The 19,329-nt window shown below is 28.6% G+C and overlaps 1 protein-coding gene and 1 non-coding gene across 2 annotated transcripts; both read right to left on the bottom strand.

The window, feature by feature from the left end:
- Nucleotides 1–9,408: 9,408 nt before the first annotated feature.
- TRNAR-UCU (transfer RNA arginine (anticodon UCU)) lies at nt 9,409–9,481 on the bottom strand. The gene has a single exon. It is a non-coding gene; the product is annotated as a tRNA-Arg (tRNA).
- A 1,321-nt stretch (nt 9,482–10,802) lies between these two features.
- Nucleotides 10,803–17,428, bottom strand: LOC125840967 (pyruvate kinase 2, cytosolic). The gene is made up of 16 exons (XM_049519954.1): nt 17,192–17,428; nt 16,983–17,079; nt 16,797–16,894; nt 15,728–15,883; nt 15,419–15,496; nt 14,792–14,923; nt 14,114–14,194; nt 13,912–13,983; nt 13,704–13,793; nt 13,255–13,399; nt 12,921–13,009; nt 12,522–12,617; nt 12,333–12,400; nt 12,150–12,249; nt 11,432–11,491; nt 10,803–11,335 (listed from the first exon to the last, which is right to left on the bottom strand). Exons 1-16 carry the CDS (start codon nt 17,258–17,260, stop codon nt 11,183–11,185), a joined length of 1,584 nt encoding a protein of 527 aa, XP_049375911.1. The 5' UTR covers nt 17,261–17,428; the 3' UTR covers nt 10,803–11,182.
- Between the last annotated feature and the right edge of the window lie 1,901 nt (nt 17,429–19,329).

Genomic DNA, 19,329 nt, shown 5'->3' with positions numbered 1-19,329 from the left:
AACTTTAAGAGAGAGACACCAACACTATATAATTAACATTTTCTTTTGTCTCTCGAAATGAAAAAAATATTATTGAATGTGCTACTTCAGAAATGAATTCTAAAATACATGAATTCAAATTTAATTGGATACTAACATGTTTGGGAAACCAAAAAGAAAGAAAACCTTTTTTTTTTTCACGAGAACAAGTTATAGAATGTAAAATAAATTGCACTTTTTTTTTCAATTTATATTATAAAAATAAAATGAAAAACCAAATAATCAGAGGAAAATTTTGGTTGCAGTTAGCATTAATCCTTTTTTATTATCCCTAAAGGCTGTATTGGAGTAGTATATATTTCTCATTTCTTATTTAGATATCTTGAATTTGAACCCTAAATAAAAGAAATTATTTTTGACGGAAAATGCATTGCCTTTAATGTAAAACTTTTCGATAAAAATCTGAATAAATAAAATCCTATTCTGTCTGTAAAAGAACTAGTAAGTCATGCATGACGCTGAGCTAAATGGGGACAAAAATATTAATTGTTTTTTAATGAGGTCAAAACGAAATGTATAATCAACCTCTAGTTTATGGATGATTGATTAAGAAATAATTTTTTTTAACATCTAATTAAAACTCCTGGTTTTAATAATTAAAGTTTAAGTTGTAGCAATAACGGTCTAAGTGTTTATTTTTTTTATATATAATTGGATAACTTAAAAAATAATACAGGTATTTTTATTTAATTGGTAACATATACTAAAAGGTAAATAATCCGTTTTAATATATTAAAATGCATTGATGATGTAGTTTTTATTTATTTATAATTATTATTGTAGATAGCTTAAACACATTTGGAATAATCAAAATATGTTCATTTTTTTTGTTTTTACCAATAATCATGGAGCTACTTTATCATTGTGATATAATTTGGTCCTGGAAAACGATTGCAACTGAAGCCAAGTGGGAGAAAAAATGGTTAAACACGTTCGAGTCATTTGATTGGTGGGATAAAAAAATATGATTTCAGAATAAATTATGTAATTATCCGATAAAACAATAAAATAATACTTTTTTTTTTATCCAAAGCTTTTCTCCGATTTTTTTAAAAATAAAAGCTTACATCAATTTATCAAGTTAAATCAATCACATGTTTTATTATATTATACTTAGTAAATTTCATTCTTGTCCAATGAACTATATATTTATTAATAAAAAAAACTATATTTACTAATAAATTTTACCATTATTTAATTTCAGTATAATAACACTATTATAATTTCGAAATAATTTATTACTATAAGCTTAGGTAATCCACCACTAGCCGTTTCCTCAAACTTCATTAATTAGCATGAGTGAAAAAATGATAATTTTACCTAAAATGAGTACTATCATGAATTTTTGTGAGCACTTTGAGTAATAATTTTCGAATGTTTTGTTAATTACTCTTATATTTTTGGTAGTTTGGTAAAAATAAAGTTTGTAAAAGCACCATTGAAAATTCCAACATGTGTAGAAAAGTTATCAATAATTTAGAGCAATTTTACAACACAAGTTTTGTGAAAAATTTGCTTGTTATTAACATGTACATGATTCTTATTTCTGTTACGATTATTTAGACAATGATATCAGAGTCAAGTTTTGATCATTAAACTTATAAATTATACAGACAATATTTCATAATTAAATAACAAAATTATTGTTAATTCTATTTAGCAATGACTTTTCCAAAAAGTTTTGTTAGCTATATGTATAATTTAGCAACGAAGTTCGTATATATATAATTTTAATTTTTTTATGTGTAGTGCATATTTCATGATGCCCCTACCTTCCTAACAACACTTTTACATGTGAAATTGTTCTATATGTTTAATAATAATAATAATAATATTATTAATATTAATATTAATATTATTAATAATAATAATAATAAAAATCATTTTTCACCGCTCTTCTTATTTTTTTAGGAAATTAATGGAACATGTGAAAATTGGTCTTTCATTACTTTACACTTAGAAATGAGTACATTCAAGATTCAGAATATCGATTCAAATTATATCATACAAATTATAATTAAAGAGTACATTTTAAAAGAACTATCGTTAGATTAATATTTAACCACTTGTTTCTATTTTGGACCTACCTACATAGATAAGAGATAATAACAAACCCTTTCCCCATTAAAAATCAAGTCACATAATGTTTGTCTTTATTTTGGGAATATCTTAATTTGCAGCTGTGTTTTTGCTTAATAATTGTGATATGTGATACAATGAATGACAGAGTTAAAATTCATCGATCTGATTAATATATATTAAAGTTATATCAAATAATGTTTGATAAGAAAAAACAATCTTTATAAGGATTTTTTTTATTTTTTAAATTCACATTCAAGACTTTTTATTAAAAATAAAGAAATTTAATTCTACGTCTAATTTTTTTATTTGCATTAATAGGTGCCATTAATTCCTTTTTCATGACCTCACAATCTTGATAGTAAATGTTCACTTTTTTCTACGCAGAAATGATTGAATTAGAAATCCTAACTAATTGGTTCATAAATGTCAACAACATCTTAATCACATATCTAACTTCTTGCTTGTTGTGGACGATAAGTATTAATTGTATGTAGGACTTATGGTATTTTAATTTATGTAAAATCGTTATCATATGATAATTCCAAAATATAAACTATTTTATCTGATATATGTTATTTTCTTACTTCAGTTAGCATAAACGTAGGATAACTTTATTTGTTATTTGTCAAAAGCTTAGCATAGATAGTTAAATTGATTATCTAGTGTTCCGTTTGTGCCTCGATTGAAATTTTAATCCGAAAAGGAAAAAGAAAAAAAAAAGATAAATATATAAGGAATTATCTTTTCTTTCTTAATCAATTGATATTCGAAAATATTGATTCAAATTCATTGTGAATTAGTCAGAAAGAAGTAAAACGTTGATCTCTATCTAAAAAATATTTCTCCAAGGCTTAAACTCAAATTTTTTAATTAAGAAATAAAAATGATTGTTTCTACTCTCTCCGTCGCATATTATAAGTCGCCCCTTTCTAAAAATAGCTAGACCACAATATATGTCATTTTATAAAATTTATGCATAAATTACCATATTTTTCTCATTATACCCTTGATTGATTAATTAATTAATCTTGAAAATGTATTTACTTTGACTAACCTAGAAAATCTACAAGTAATTAATTTCATTGGGAGAGTACTTCATTCATTAATTAACCACTTTCTTTATTACTACTTATTCTATAAATTCTGATTTTGAAAAAATATATCAAACAAACAAATTAAAAATAAAAGATGAAAAAAAAATCAAAATTAATCTTCAAAGTTGAAGCTTCAACAAATTTTATCAAGGAAGATGACATTTCAATAGTTTGTGATGTTGTCATGTTTGCTTTAAGAATTTATATATAAAAATATAAAAAAACATTTTACACAAAATATATAGGAAAATTGAGGTGTAAAAAAATTGAATTTTTAAATTTTTTGGATCAATTGGTGCATTTGGCTCCAAAAAGTAAAATTTAAATAGTCATCCAAATGCATTTATATTTTCGAAATCTAACATTTCATCACTTATTACAAAGTTATCATAAGGAAGCATTAAATAAGGGCATAAGGGTAAAATTACATTATTTCTTAATATAAGTGCAAATAAAAAATATGACTTATAATATGAGACGGAGGGAGTATAACATTAAAATTTACTTGCATTTGATATTTACATCAAGTAATAAATACATAAGTACAGTTATTTTGGGTATATATATAGGGGGGGGGAGGGGGGTCATCAATATAAATATTTGATACGAATATATATTTACCGCCTAATCATATATGCTTTTCAATTTTGACTAATGAAAATATGTTGGAAATATTTCATAAGTTATCGAGAAGATAACAAAGTAAAATCATATAAGCTTTTCAATTTTGACTAATGAAAATATGTTGGAAATATTCCATTGTCGTTTTGCAATGAATGTAATTTGAAGACGAGTGTGTTTAATAGAAAAAATAAGTAAAAGCCCATTGTTGTTTTCAGATTAAATGTACATACATATTAGTACTAATAATATATCCATAACTTTATTTAGTTAACAAATTAAAAGTATTGCAAAAATTATAATTAAAGAAAGACTTGTTCGCCTACTACAAGTGAAATATTCAATGTCTGATGTTCGTAATTCATACAACAATATTAACAACTAATTCCTTACCCATTTTTGTTATAACAATAAACAATGTAATCTGTTAAAGTGAGTTTTTTCACGCAATTAATTGTTTTGAATAAGTAATTAAAAAATCGGAAAAATCCTTTTGGCCAGAAAATTTGGCCATAATTTGGCCATGATAGCCCAAATACATATTCACACTATAAACTGATTTATTTTTTGACAATTATACCCTTCTTTGTCAAATTTATTTTTTCTTATTAATTTATTCATTAATTATGCTTCAATAAATGAGAATGTTTTCCAATACATAGTAAATTGACTAATTTTTAAATTTCTCTAGCTTCCATTTATACATGGCTTTTAATTTCTTTTAGAAATATTGCGAAATGGTCAAAGGCCAAGGCATATGTAGTTTTTTTTTTCTTCCTTAATTTTCTGATAAAAAATCTTTAAAGAATACAAAATTTAAATTGATAATTAGAATACAAAATTTAAAATTTAGAATATAAAATTTAAAATTTACATTACAAAATAAACTTACTCATAAAATTAAATTCAAAATAATTTTAACTCAAACTCATTTTCTTGTAAAGTTTATCATAGATGTGTCGATCTTTTCACAACTACAAGAAAATTACAAATATGACCGCAAAAGAAAATAATTTTAGTTTTTTTTTCTTTTCTCTCTTTTATTCCATTCTCACTCTTTCTTTTTATTTTACATCCTTTTTCAAAATAAGAAATTAAATAAAAATAAAATATTCATATAATGATAAGCAAATAAATCCACAAATAAGATATTTAAGACTGAAATTAAGTGTTTAAATAAAAAAGTAAAAAAAAAAAATCACTTGTGAGAAGTATCAAATATATTATTGAACTTTATGAGATGAATCATATATCCCTATGTGAGTTTTGTTTTAATAAAAAATTAAAACAAATAGATTCTGAAAAATTGATATTTTCACTTCCATCAAGCGAAACAGTTATCTGAACTATTTGTGTAACAATAGATAAATGTGAACCACTTTATTTAACAAAAGTATATCAAATTTAGATCATAAAGTAATAATAATGCTAATAATAATAATAATAATAATAAAATAATCCAACATAATTTGCACAATATTTTTATAAAGATAAAAAAATATGTTAGAAATCGACACATTATAAAAAAATTATTTTAAATTATTTTATATTTAAATATTATTTAAAATGATTTCAATAACGACATTTAAAAATTCAATACACTTTAGACATGGTGGATATCAATACATTATCAAAATTATAAGAATCGTATATTTCATATGTATTGATCCTCATTATATTATTAATAGAAACCTCAGAGAATCATGTACCAATGTTGTAGTTTCCCGCCCACGTGTTATGCCCATTTGATAACTTGAACATGATTACTTATATTTATTAAGTATTAATATAACCTCTAATTAAGTAATTTTATAACTGATATAATTAAATAAATTTAAATCATATGTTTAAATATTTTTAAAATAATTGTTTAAGTTATATCAAATCAATAGTTATACATAAAATATGTATTTGTAATCATTTGATTGTTTAAATTATATACTCTTTAACCTTGATAACTAAAGTTAATATAATTTTTTGATTTTATAATTTAAAAATATGCCGGAATAGAATTTATTGATTATTTAATTAAGAATATGGCCTAACTATTTATAAACATATACAATACATACATATGTATACAGTTTTATTTTTATTTTGAAACATCTTCTTAATTAATATAATTGAAGTAACTAATCGTGTATTTGGTTAGAAATGGTGAAATAATTTTAATAATTACTATAAGTTATTATAAATTTGTTTAGAGCAAAATTTGATATGTTATTTGAGGTATAGTTATAAATGTCTTATTATATCTTTTTTCATGTTTAAAATATCTAATTCTCAAAATTATATTCTTATTTTCTTCATAAAAGAAAAGCACACACGTTATATGACCGGTCCATTAATCATGGTAGAATTATATAAGTTTATTCATTGATTTTATTTAAAGAAAAGTCAATTGTAAATTTGAAAATTATACTTAATTCAACTAAATTATGTATTACCGAGTAGTTAGTATAATGTTTAATTGGAAAATAATCTACTTTTGTCTATTATTAACATGAATTTTAATTGTCTCCTTCATAGAAAATTCTATATTAAATGAAAATAATTTTTAAAAAATGTATATACTAATTATGCTATACTTTATTTACACACATTAGACATATTGTAATTTAAGTATCCTACATAAAATACATCTATTTTAAAGTATTATAATTGATCATTAGGTATTGAGTGATCTTTTATTTATTCTTTTTGAAACATCCTCTTAATTAGTATTATATGAGTACTTTAATTTTTTATTCATGGTTAAAATTAGTGAAATAATTCTACCAATTTATATATATGTTAATTCTTGTTTGGAATGATTATAATATAAAAAATTAACGTGTTATTAAAAGTTACAAAAGTCTAACTTCCAAAATTACGTTATTTTTTCTCTTGAAAAACATCCATTATATAGAAGAATATATTTAGTTAATTATATTTAAAGAAAAATTTAATTATAATTTTTTGAATCTACACTTAGTTACTATGTTTTACTAAATTTGTATTACAAAATAATTAAGTATAATCTTAAGTAGATAAGATAGTCATTTGTAGTTATTATTAATGAGAATTTTAATTGTCTTATTCCATAAAGAGATTTATTTTAAGTGAAAAAAATAATTTTTCAAAGGTATGCATTGGTACATTGTGTACATAATTGAGTTCGGGAAGGGGTAGAGGAAGGAGTGTAGGTTATATATATATATATATATATATATATGTAGAACATAATTTGTATGGTATAGTAATGAAAACAATATTAATGTATAAAAACGAAATTAAAATATTAATGTATAAAAACGAAACTACAATTTTTTTAATTAACTGAACAATATTTTTTTTTTAAATAAATCGAATGAACTATACACACATAAATATACACAAAAACACTTTTATTTCCCTTGGTAGCCAAAAAGTTTGTATTTTAGTAGTTCAAGGAGTTTGGGAAATAGAAAAAAGTTACTTTTGTTTTGGAGGGAAAAGTATGATGGAATAAATGCAAAAATTAAAATAAGAATATTATAGTCTTTTTGCCTTTCTGGCCAAATTCTGGCTAATTTTTTCTGGCCATTTAGCATTACCCTAAAAAATCAATCCTTCGTCTTGAAAGATTAAACATTAATCTTCTCGATCGTACTTACTAATTGATGCACTCGAGATGTATTTTTTCTAACTTCCGAGAAAGATATTATACAAAGGTTAAAAGGATTCATAATTCTAAAATTAAAATCTATTTATTGTTGCAAATAATTACTTGTAATATATGATTTTTTTTATTGAATTGACGTAATTTTTCTATCGCACACGTGTACTAGCATGAGAAGGAGAGAGTATTAACTAATAACGTGATATAAAAATACTGAATTTCTTATCTCAAGTCCGCCAACACAAATAATTTAATGAACATTTATGATATTGACTAAATGACATTAATCACAATACAACTAGATGTGAAATTATCGTATTCGTTAGATTAATAGTCAGCCACGTCGTTCCTTTTTTCCTTTTTCCATTTGTGGGGTAACGTTGTTGATCATAGATTTTTCTTTATTTGATGAATCTAAAAAAAACCATGATCAAATCAGGGGCGGATTTAAAGTGTCTTTTCAGTGGATTTAATAATTTTTGTTCATATAAATAAAATATTTATTGATATTTTAAATTATTAATTTAATTATTACATTATATAATAATTAAAAATTATTACAAGACGTTCCTGTTCTTTTCACGTAAAACTAAAGTCATATGTTGTTTGTTAATTGTCATCTCTTCTTGTGAATATTTCTTTTTTCATTTGTGGGGTTGTTGACCATTGATTTTCCTATATTCATTGGTTCTCTATAAAACCATGATAAACTAGGGGCGGATTTAAAGTGTTTGTTTTTGTTTTGTACGGACTTAATAATTTTTGCTTATATATTAAATATATTTAGATATTATAAATTATAAATTTAATTTTAGTTATATATTGACTAGAATTATCATAAACATTAGTCAATTTTAAATTTTGAATTTGATTCTTATATTGCCATCTCTCTTTTCGTGAAGATTTCAATCTTTAGTCTATAGTCATGTTCTTTCTTTCTTTACATTCGATATTAGAAATTTATTAATTAAATTTATAAATTTACGAGATTCAATTTCAAAATTTTTAATTAAAAATTTAAAAAATTTCAATCATTTTATCACAAATCGAAGGTTCAGTCTATGGTGTTAGACCCCACCATAAGAAAAGAGGATCCATTTTTGTTTCTCATATAAGAAACAAATGTTTTCACACTTCTCTACCATGCAACTCCTTTTGTTGTAGACCTCATTTTCATGGTACCCACTTGTTTACTTTAATGAAGTGATTGATGATGTAGTACTGAATAAAATATCAAATGGACGGTTTCAACTGAATTTGAACAGATAAATAAAATTTATAATAAAAAGATTACAATAGGCATACATGGGGTAGTTGAGTTGGTAAAGTAAAGAGTATTCCCTCCTTTGTTGTTAAGATAACGACTTTGGACATGTGGTATATAACACGTATCTAGTAAACCAGACATAAAGAAGACAATTAGATATGTAAACTTTATGTACAACATATTATTTTACAAATTCAATCAATATTGTCCAAATTACGCCTACAATTATTATTATCTTTCCACATTGTTCCCTTACCTATCTACAAAAAAAAAAAAAAAAGAGAAAAAAACATAATAACAAGACTAGTCTTACTCCTTGAAAACATATCATGTTAGATGGAATTTGATGGTCTTCTTGCACATTATCTTTCTAACAAATTAAAGAAGAAGGTAAATAAAAGAAATTATTTTCTGGCATCTAGAAAGTGAACTTTTTATTTTATATAAATATTCTGAAACCTTATAGAAATTGATTAGAGATAATAATAAGGATCGTGGTGGCCGGTGGGATCCCTCAACTTCTAACTAGAAGTAGGTTATGGTCTAGGCTGCATGGAAATGAAATAAATCTTGATAAAGAATGTTCGGCGTAGATTCACATTTGTCAACGCACCACTGCAGATTCCAAACATCGGGTTACTCAAAACAAAAAAAACAAAAAAATGCACGCCCAGTGGGACTCGAACCCACAATCGCTTGATTAGAAGTCAAGCGCCTTATCCATTAGGCCATGGGCGCTTCTTGTTGTTATTATGCCACAAGAAATATCTATATCTTATGGTTCGCGCCATCATATTTTATGTGATGTTTGATTGAATACGAAGGTGTATTTCATATGTAGAGAATATTTCATTACATATTTATTTTATGTTTGGTAAGTACGTAAAAAATATTATTTGAAAATATAGTAAGACCATGGTGGTTATGTGGGGTTAGTGGTGAGATGGGATGTGTTGGAGACTTGAATTCATTAAACATGAAAAAATTGAAAAATATTTTCCCCTTATACCGAAACTGAAGAAGTACCTACTTTAGATGTATTAAGTGTCAATTCTATTAAATTGCATGATTTCGACTATTAATAATCCTTTCTTCTTTCGTTGATTAAGCTACTCAACTGTTGTTTTTTTTTTCTCATCCAATATTATTATATCCATATTGTAGTCCATTCGGACTTGCGTCGGAATATCCTAATGGTATGAAACACTCTCTAACAAAAGGAACTTTGTATCCAAGGGGCTCAAACTCGAGACATCTGGTTAAGGATAAAGAAGTACTTACTAGTCAATATTAGATCTTATTGTATTTTATTAATTAGTACGATGTGTGGTTGTTATATAAATTTTTTTTTATAGTTAATACTTAATAGTAACTAGTTTATTCAGCACTTAAGTGTAAGAAATTAATATTAAGTAATAACTATATGACCCAACTTAACCGAGCTGAGTCAGTTTGGTCTAGCCCAAGCTCGCGTAACAATCGAGCGCTAAATACCAGTAATTCGAGCCAAACCTAATAGAAGTGCAAAGGAATTTATTGCCTACTTAACCAATATTTGTTTACACATATGGGAGTTTATGTATTTAAATTCACCAGAAAATGATCGACTTACTCCCTTCATCTCAATTTATTTGTTTGTGTTCGATTGGACACATACTTCAAAAATTGAGTTACCTAAGTAATTTCTTCTCTACTGTCTAACATTAGAGGACATAATAATACATGTTGTAACTATCAACCTACATGATTGGGAAACAAAGTAGTTCTCTATACCTTAGAGTCATCAATGGTGACAAGAAAATGACATGATTCTCAAGACAAATATGTTATGATGCATCAAATAGACACAAGAGTTGATCACTTTATCTTGGCTTTTGGATGGATAGTGGGAATCGAACACTCAAGTCTTTCAACAGCTGAGAAGGCAAGACAGTCGTAGAAACAAAGCCTATCGCCATGCGAACCAACAAATACAAGACAGGGCCCTTCTCTCAAAGATTTGATGAAATGGCAGACACTAGAAAATGAAGATATTCCAAATTGGCTAGAAAGTAAAAACAACATACTTTTCATGGTTTTATTATTGATATTTAAATGGGCATTGGTTGTGTTTCATCTGTTGAGTTAAGTTCTGAAACAGAACAAAAATTAGTTACAGACATCTCTATAACACAGAGCATTAGAAAAAGCAGTTGGAAGAACTACTGAGCACCGACTCCTATCGATGAACTCAACGAGGAGCCATTAAACTAATTTCAATAGTTTCCAGTACTGCTAGTTCTATCAACAAAGAATAATCGCCCGGTTTATGACTACCATATCACATATCAGAGTTACCAAAACCTTTGTAGAAACAAAGAATGTGATGGCTTTAACACTCCATCACATCACAAAAAGATGTGGACAAAATAAATGCTGACAAAGGCAGCTTATAACACCCTAATCTTCAAGTTCAATAATCTTAACCACTGATGCATCTCCAACTTTCTGGCAAACGACAACACGATCGTGTGATTTAATAACTCCTGATGCTTTTCCATGATCAAGAGCAACTTTCAGCACCGACTCGTTAGTTGCATTATTAGATTCAGCCTATGAAAAGAGTAAATCATTTGATTAGACACGGAACAAAAGGAGCATTCAGCATTCAACTGAACATGAAACGCCAAAATGATGAGATCAACTTACAGGATGTCGAGGATCAGCTAGCATTGGGAAAAGACCTCGGACAATTAGAGATTGCCTAGCCTGAACATGAAGAAATTGAACAAGAACTGTCAGCTTCAATATCAATCAAAAGTTGACACAAGATAAAAGGAACAAAGTTAGAAGGAGAAAGAGAAGCAGATAAAGAAAGTAAAAGAGCAAAAGAGACATTAGTAGTGGAAATGGATAGATGTGATCTAAACAAATAGCTTATAGAGGCTTCAATGTTAATCACTGCAATTTCAGGCATTTGTCATTCTGTACTTTCATCTAATAAATCGAGGAACGAAAATTTGACACAAGTCACCACTGCAAGCAATCACATCAAGTAGGTTGACCACAAGACTGGCTCTAAACAAGAAAAAACGCAAAATTGAAGAAAATATTCAGAAAGTTCGGGACAACTCTTCTCACAATTGTTAAATATTATGTCAGTTCCAACAAAAAAAAATGGGAGTACCAAATTCAGTATAACTATCGAGAAGAATTTTGTGTTGGGAGTAGAACATCTAATGATATAATATCAGTGTAAATGAATAGAAACTATTCAATCCATGATGAGTCAAAATAGGAACTACAAAATATTGAGTAAACAAGGTCTCACTAGTAACATAACACTCTTTTCTCAATGCATTTAACCGGCCATTGGCCGATGAGTTGGATTCGATAAGTAAAGAAATTTTTGAGTTTTAGACCATACCTCAAATGCACCGCTAAAGCTCCACTTCAGTTGATTTGTCTTGAGTCGAGGAATGACAACCGACAATACTGGCATTGTTGGCCTATATTTAGCTATCAACCTGTGTAATGAACATATATTACAACTCTTACAAAGACAGACACTCAATATACCAAGAAGTACAGTAATAGCAAATAACACTACCTTGCTGCCCTTCCAGATGAAGTGAAACAAATAATTACTGATGCTTTCACCTTGATGGCAGCTCTTACCTAGAGAATAAAGGATTATAGGGTTATTGTGGTAAACACATACTCAAAAGAAGAAGGCATTTCAAATTCTGGAAATATATCTTTTCCCATCTTAAGAAAGGCATTGCATTTAAGAAAATACCGCAGATGAGGCAATTGCTTCCAGATGTGTCATGGGCTCTCCAACAAATTTGACTGTTTTCTTAAAGTATAGGTCTTGGTTGAAAACCTTCCCTGCCTGCATGGAAATTAATTGCTGATTAGTCCTGCTAGCCAGAAAATGATGAGCTAAGGCAAGAGCCATCGCCCCTCCAAAGTTAATGCCAACAGTAAATACAATGCCATAAATCTTAGCAACTATATTAAGAGTTGATGACAAAGCAAATATTTTTGACCCCGAGAAAGCTAAATAAAGCAGAAAACATGCAGAATGTTCTTAAAATGTCATAGGAATTTAAGATGTAGTTATTTTGATTCCTTTCTATTTAAAAGATAGTGTGGAGACAATTTCCTAAACTAACAAGACTTCAGGAAGAATTACCTCGGCACAAATCTTGCCAACAGTAGAAATAGTCTCGACTGGGTATAATCCACGCAGAGTCTCAGCACCAAGAAGAATAGCATCAGTTCCTGAAAGTGTTAAATGTTAAAATCTCCTAAGGAAATCAAGTTTTCTCAACTAACTTTCTTTTACTTTTTTGATAATCGAGAAATCCCAAGGGCAAGTGGTGCACAAATCAAAACTCGGTGGATAATTGAGAGTTGTCTCAATTAAGTATTAAAATAGTAAATCAATGTTATCATGGCTGATTAGATGTAAAAGGATAAAAGGAGGACATCAATCCATCTCAATAAAAAGTCCCCAAGTAGATTACCATCCAAGACAGCATTAGCAACATCTGTTGCTTCAGCACGAGTAGGCCTGAGATTGTCAGTCATACTATCAACAACACGCGTTACTACAGCTGGCTTTCCAGCCATGTTACACTTGTGAACAGCAGCCTTCTGGAACAAGAACACCTGCAAACCGCCTGATATTAGCACAGCAACAAAAATTATGGCACACAAATTTTGCAATTGAATTATATGTTAGTAGGAGAAATGGTGTATGTAGATAGCTTGAAATCAATCAATATATTGTTTAAAATTCAACCTGGGCACACTCAAAACTCAAAATATTAAGGAAATAATTAACCATAGAGGATATCTATTATCTAGAAGAGCACTTTTTACATGCTGATAATGTCAAACAGACATGAAATTTGTCTGACCAGCCAACCCACTTATCAAACATGTAAACACCGACTCTTGAGAAGATAGTTACCTTCTCTGGTGGTAGATCAATACCGAGGTTTCCACGAGAAAGGATGATCCCATCAGCCTCCTTGAGTATCTCATCAAAATGAGTCAAACCCTATATAGATTACAGAGGGAAAGGCAGAAAGTTAAATGCCATGCCCTTGCATAATTCATGATACTCAACATAAACAGAAACAATGAACCTCACTAAATATACAAGTGTATCAACTAACCTCAACATTTTCAATTTTAGCAAATATCTGAGTTTGACTTAGATCACCCAGCTTAGATAAGAACTCACGGGCCTGAATTTTAGCAAAATGACTTAAGTCAATTTCACATTGTAATGGTCCAGTACTAGAGACAAATGCAAATTTTCAATGCCAGTAAAAGAATCTAAAAAAAGAGAAAACGGAAAGTAATGAAAATACATACCTCACGGACATCCTCAGCATGCCTTGTATATGATAGTGAAATAAAGTCGATTTTGTTTTGAACACCCCATGTGCTTATAACCTGAACAAAATTAAATACCAAAAGTCCGACGTAAATTTAGAAGGGTTCCTACAAAAATAACCACAAAGGTCGAAAAAGTAGTTTTCTCAAGGCAAACTCTGTATGAACAATGATAATAAAGTAATAAAGTGAGACCCACTCATTTTAGTTGTGAAGTGTTATGTACCCAACTTACACTTGCAAAGTATAACATATACAATAGTTAAACATGTTATTTAAATGGTATCACTCTAGAATGACCAGAAAAGCTAATGTGGAAATCCATTTGGTATAAGGGAGTAACCAACAAAGCTAGCTTTACCTAACCTAGGTATGGGTTACAGTGTAGTGCGGGTGGTTTGTGCCTACTCCTGGGCAGGAAACAAGAATGAAACTATGTTACAACTCATATATGTCGATTACAAGTCTCAATAACCATATATCCAATAGACATTGACATTCAAAAACCACATATACTCGAGAGTAAGCAGTTATAGTTATCTTAAGCACCAAGTTCTCAGAGAAAATTATCTTTAGTTATGCAACTTGATCTTCATTATTTACAGAAGTGATATAGAAATAGCTCTTATCAATTGTTATGAACTTTGAGTAACTTACCTCTTTGTCTTTATCCGTGAGGGTAGGCATATCAATATGAACCTGAGAAGCATGCAGGGTGAACATTGACCCAGCTAAAGTGGCAGAGTTCTTTACCACGCAAATGACATCATCCCCATTCACTTGGTCTACCTGTGAAGCCACATCAGAAATATCTAATTAACAGTTTAAAAAAATGAACTTACACTGCTTTTCTTAGTCCAGAGATTGTACAATTACAAACATATCAATCAATTTTCTTTCTTCTTTTCTTTGATAGCCTTCATCCACAAGGGTCATTGGAACACAGTGCACATTTTAAATATGTTCTGTTAGCATAACAAAATATTGATTACTACATGAAAGGTTATTTTGACACTCAATTGTTTAATACGTGTATTATTAATCTTTACCCTCCTATTCCGCATTCTACCTGCATAAAGATAACACATACACTCCCACATAACTCATACAGGTATTAGTCATGTGAAAAAGAAAAATTGGAAGCAAACATCGTATGAATCAGCCAAGTTATAAAGTTAGCTAACCAAAAAAAATGTTAAATTTTACGTGGAGATTAATTTATCTACTACTCCCAACCAAATGTCACCAAAATGCCACAGAGGGGGAAGAACATCTAATTCATACCTCCAGCCAAACAGATGTTGTTTCGCTTCCTGTGAAGAGGTACTGACCAACAAAAATGGTGTCTCCCTTCTTTACAGCCTGCAAGCAAAATTAACAAAAATCATTATCACCATGGAGTTGCAGAATAAATATACTTATCCCAATGTCGATATCTTGTCTTCTCCACTAAATTTTAAATTGCATTTGCAAAAAACTGCTCCATTTGGTTCCTTTTTGAAAAAATTTACTTACTAAACTTCCATATGAACTTAATTTACAAACATATACTGTCTGAAAGGGAAAAATAAAGACAAGAGATGTAGGCTGGACCTTGGCTAATCCGCCAAAGTTTATTGGCAACACTTCATTAGATGCTTCTTGACCTTGATGAGGAGTCAGAGTAACAATTGCATCTTCCGTAAGTGAAATAGTTGTCTCACGTTTGTTGACAACCTGCAACTCAGCACCCACAGTATCTAGCATGACCTGAACAGAAAGAAAACAGCATGTATGTTTAGTGCCTTTATATTGGACAATGCTCAACATATCCAATTACATTGCCATCATAGGTTCGCATTCAGAGACTGTACGGCTGAGTTGGAGTAGAGACACACAATCTACATCTAAAGCTTCTTTACACATTAGCTTGCATAGGCCTTCTACTCTACTGTCTCTACTCTCTGGTACTTCGATTCTCACACAATCATGTTTTACTTTGTCATGCTTTCTATAGTATCTACTTTAAAAAAGGGGTAAGGTCTGCACACACTATACCCTCCCCAGACCCCACTTGTGGGATTACACTGGTTATGTTGTTGTGCTTGTAACTCGCACAACCCCTAAATAATATTTGTTAAGTCCAGTTCAATGATTCCAACTGACACTTCAACAAAGACAAAGACAACAACAGAATTTACAAATTGCCTAACCCCTCCCTCCCGCCACCCACTGCCGCATGCTTCAAGACAGCATTAAGTTTCCAGACATGTGTTTTTATGATTAGTAACCCACTGACGAGATGCAGATCCCAGAACTTAAGACCCATCCAAAACAAGGGTCAATGGTGTGATTAAGTAGTCGATGAAGTGGGATGAAAACCATGAGAGAAAGGTCAAAAAAGCTAGTTGATTTCTTACAATGTGACTAAAACCTTGTGGGAAAAGTCATCCAATATCTCTATTGGTAACAACAAGTACAGACTTAGCATAACAGTACATGTCTAATACATATGCCCCTGACCCACTCTCCACACAGGACAGATGTATAAACAACCAGAGTCTAAAAAACAGAGCAAAACTGAATAAAACCAAGGCAAGTTAAAAACTTTAAAGAAAACAAAAAAGCATTAATTACATCAGTAGCAAAAAAAAAGGACAAAAAGACAAATTGTGATACATACAGCACAGAGCTTCTTAGTAGCCTTAATAGATGCCTTCAAGTTTTCCAAAGTCTCCTGGTGATACTCTGAATCACCCCATGAAAAATCAAATCTTGCCACTACCAACAAACAAATGTTAATCAATACATACCCAACTATAAACCTAATAACCAAAAACCAAAAAAAGTAACAAAATTTCAAGATTACCAGACATTCCAGCTTTAAGACAAGCCGAAATAGCCTCAACAGATCGAGATTTAGGACCCAATGTCCCAACAATCTTAGTCATAGCCGGAAAAAAATTCTGCAAGATTCAAAAACAAACAAACCCCATCAAATATAAACAACAAACCCACATGCAAACATAGATCTAACAGTAGAATACATCGAAAAGATTCAATCTTTTTGATACTTACTGCTTTAGATGGCTCTAAAATTGAGGCCATCCTGATGGGTTCTTCAAGAAGTAAGTGATTTGAATGCATGTTTGCTGAATTAATCACAGACCCAGATGAAGAAAAGTGAAGAACTTCACAGAGAGAAGTGGAAAAAGGGAAGAGAATGTGCTTTGCTAGAAGTTTGAAGGAGTCTTTTTTGGTGCTTTGAGGGTTTGATTCTTTTTGTAATGGGCTGCTGTGGAATACTCCTTTTGTTTAAAGTTTAGTGTATTTGTTTTCTTTTCCCTCAAGAAATTTGTTGAAAGTTGATGAAAACTACTCACTCCGTCCATTTTTATTTATCGTATTGCGTCTTCCGAAAGATAATTTAACTAATTTTTAACATTAATTTAGATTACATTAATTCAATATTTTAAACAAAATTAGATATTCAAAAACTATACAAAAAGTTCTATAAATTACAATTTTTTGCATATTAATATGATGAAAAAATACATCGATAATGTAGTCAATTTTTTTTATAGTTTAACTCTACAAAGAAAATAATGACAATTAAAAGTGAACGGAGGGATTATATTTTATGACATTTATAGTTGTTTTTTATCCTCTTTTCAAATAGTTTGTTTTCAGTTGAATTTTAGTTTAGAAAAAGAAAAAAAATAGTACGTTTTTTAAGTCTTGGTATATTTTGTGGATCTATTTCCAACCATTGACTGGTCTCTATGATAAATAAATATATAAAATCTCTTGTGTATTTTAAGGGGTTGTTTGAAAATTATAGTGTAATTTTTTTAGAATAGTAATTATAATGTATAGTTTATTAAGTTAAGATGATAGCCTTTTTAAAATTTATTTTAAGTATTTTTTGAGTTTTTAAATGTATATGTTTTTATGTTAGTATTATCATAGAGATAAGATAAAAAAGTTTGTTATAATATGACATTAATCATGATGCCATGTTTGATTAAACAAATATAACTACAATATCGCAACAAAAAATAACTATAAATAAAGAAGTAAAGCAACATTAATGTATGATAAATTAAATACAAGTGTATATATAAGAAATATTAGATACTATTATTTATAACTAAGTATTTATATAACTATAAATTTGTATAGGGTTGAACATTTTTGGGTAGGTAAACAAAATATGTGTGACATATGGTAAAAGTGATTTAAAACGATTCAAAAAAGATAATATTAAATTACATGAGATCAATAGTGATACTTATTTTGTAAAATTTTAATCATTCTAATAAATTTAATTTTTTTATATATAAAACACACATTTAATGCACATAGCCAAAAACTAATTTATACTAACAAGTAAATTTCCTTTAAGATTGCTAAACATCTATTTATAAAATTATCCGTAGTTTAAAATTAAAAGACGAATTTATTTTTTAAAGTGAAGTCAATAAAAGTGTAGATAATTTTTATCTTAATAATCCATTCATCCCAATTTAGCATACTGTTATTTTTTAAAGCGGAGTTAATAAAAGTGTAGATAATTTTTATCTTAATAATCCATTCATCCCAATTTAGCATACTGTTATTTTAAAAAATGTCATCTTTCTCAAGTTAATCTTAAATTTTATTTCTTTTTACTCTTAGTAAAGTGATTTTCAATCATAAAAATATTTAAAATCTATTTCAAACTATAAATTTTAAAATTCATTTTTTTCTTCTAAATTTTATATTTAATAAAATAATGTTACATAAATTGATACGAAAATAAAATAAAATTTATGAAGTGAAAACAATCTTAGTTATTAAAATATATTTATTTACGAGGGGCCAAATCAACTGAAGGTACGAAAATTATAAACATGAAAAAACCACGAAAAACACGATTTATTGAAGTAGGTGTTTATTGGGAAAAAGGAGGGCGTAAGCAGTAAAGCATGGGGACCTGTCGTACTATAGAACATGTTCTAGAAGAAACATGTGGTCATCTAGAGGCCCCAAAAGTAAAAATGAAACAACATGAATTGTGATGCATTGATGGGGAGTGTTTCACTCTTAATCAAAGATTTTTGGTTTGAGGTTTGGGTATGGAGAAAATTTTATTAAGAGCGTCATCCACAAAATAGATCCTGCAGTGCGCGATCCGAATTTAATCGAAGATCTAATGTAGACTTCGAACACCGAGT

The sequence above is a fragment of the Solanum verrucosum genome, unplaced genomic scaffold (genome assembly GCF_900185275.1).
Source record: "Solanum verrucosum unplaced genomic scaffold, falcon-dt-bn FXZP01000196.1, whole genome shotgun sequence".
NCBI lineage: Eukaryota > Viridiplantae > Streptophyta > Magnoliopsida > Solanales > Solanaceae > Solanum > Solanum verrucosum.
The sequence above is the reverse complement of the archived record's forward strand: the minus strand, read 5'-3'. Positions and strand labels throughout refer to the sequence as shown.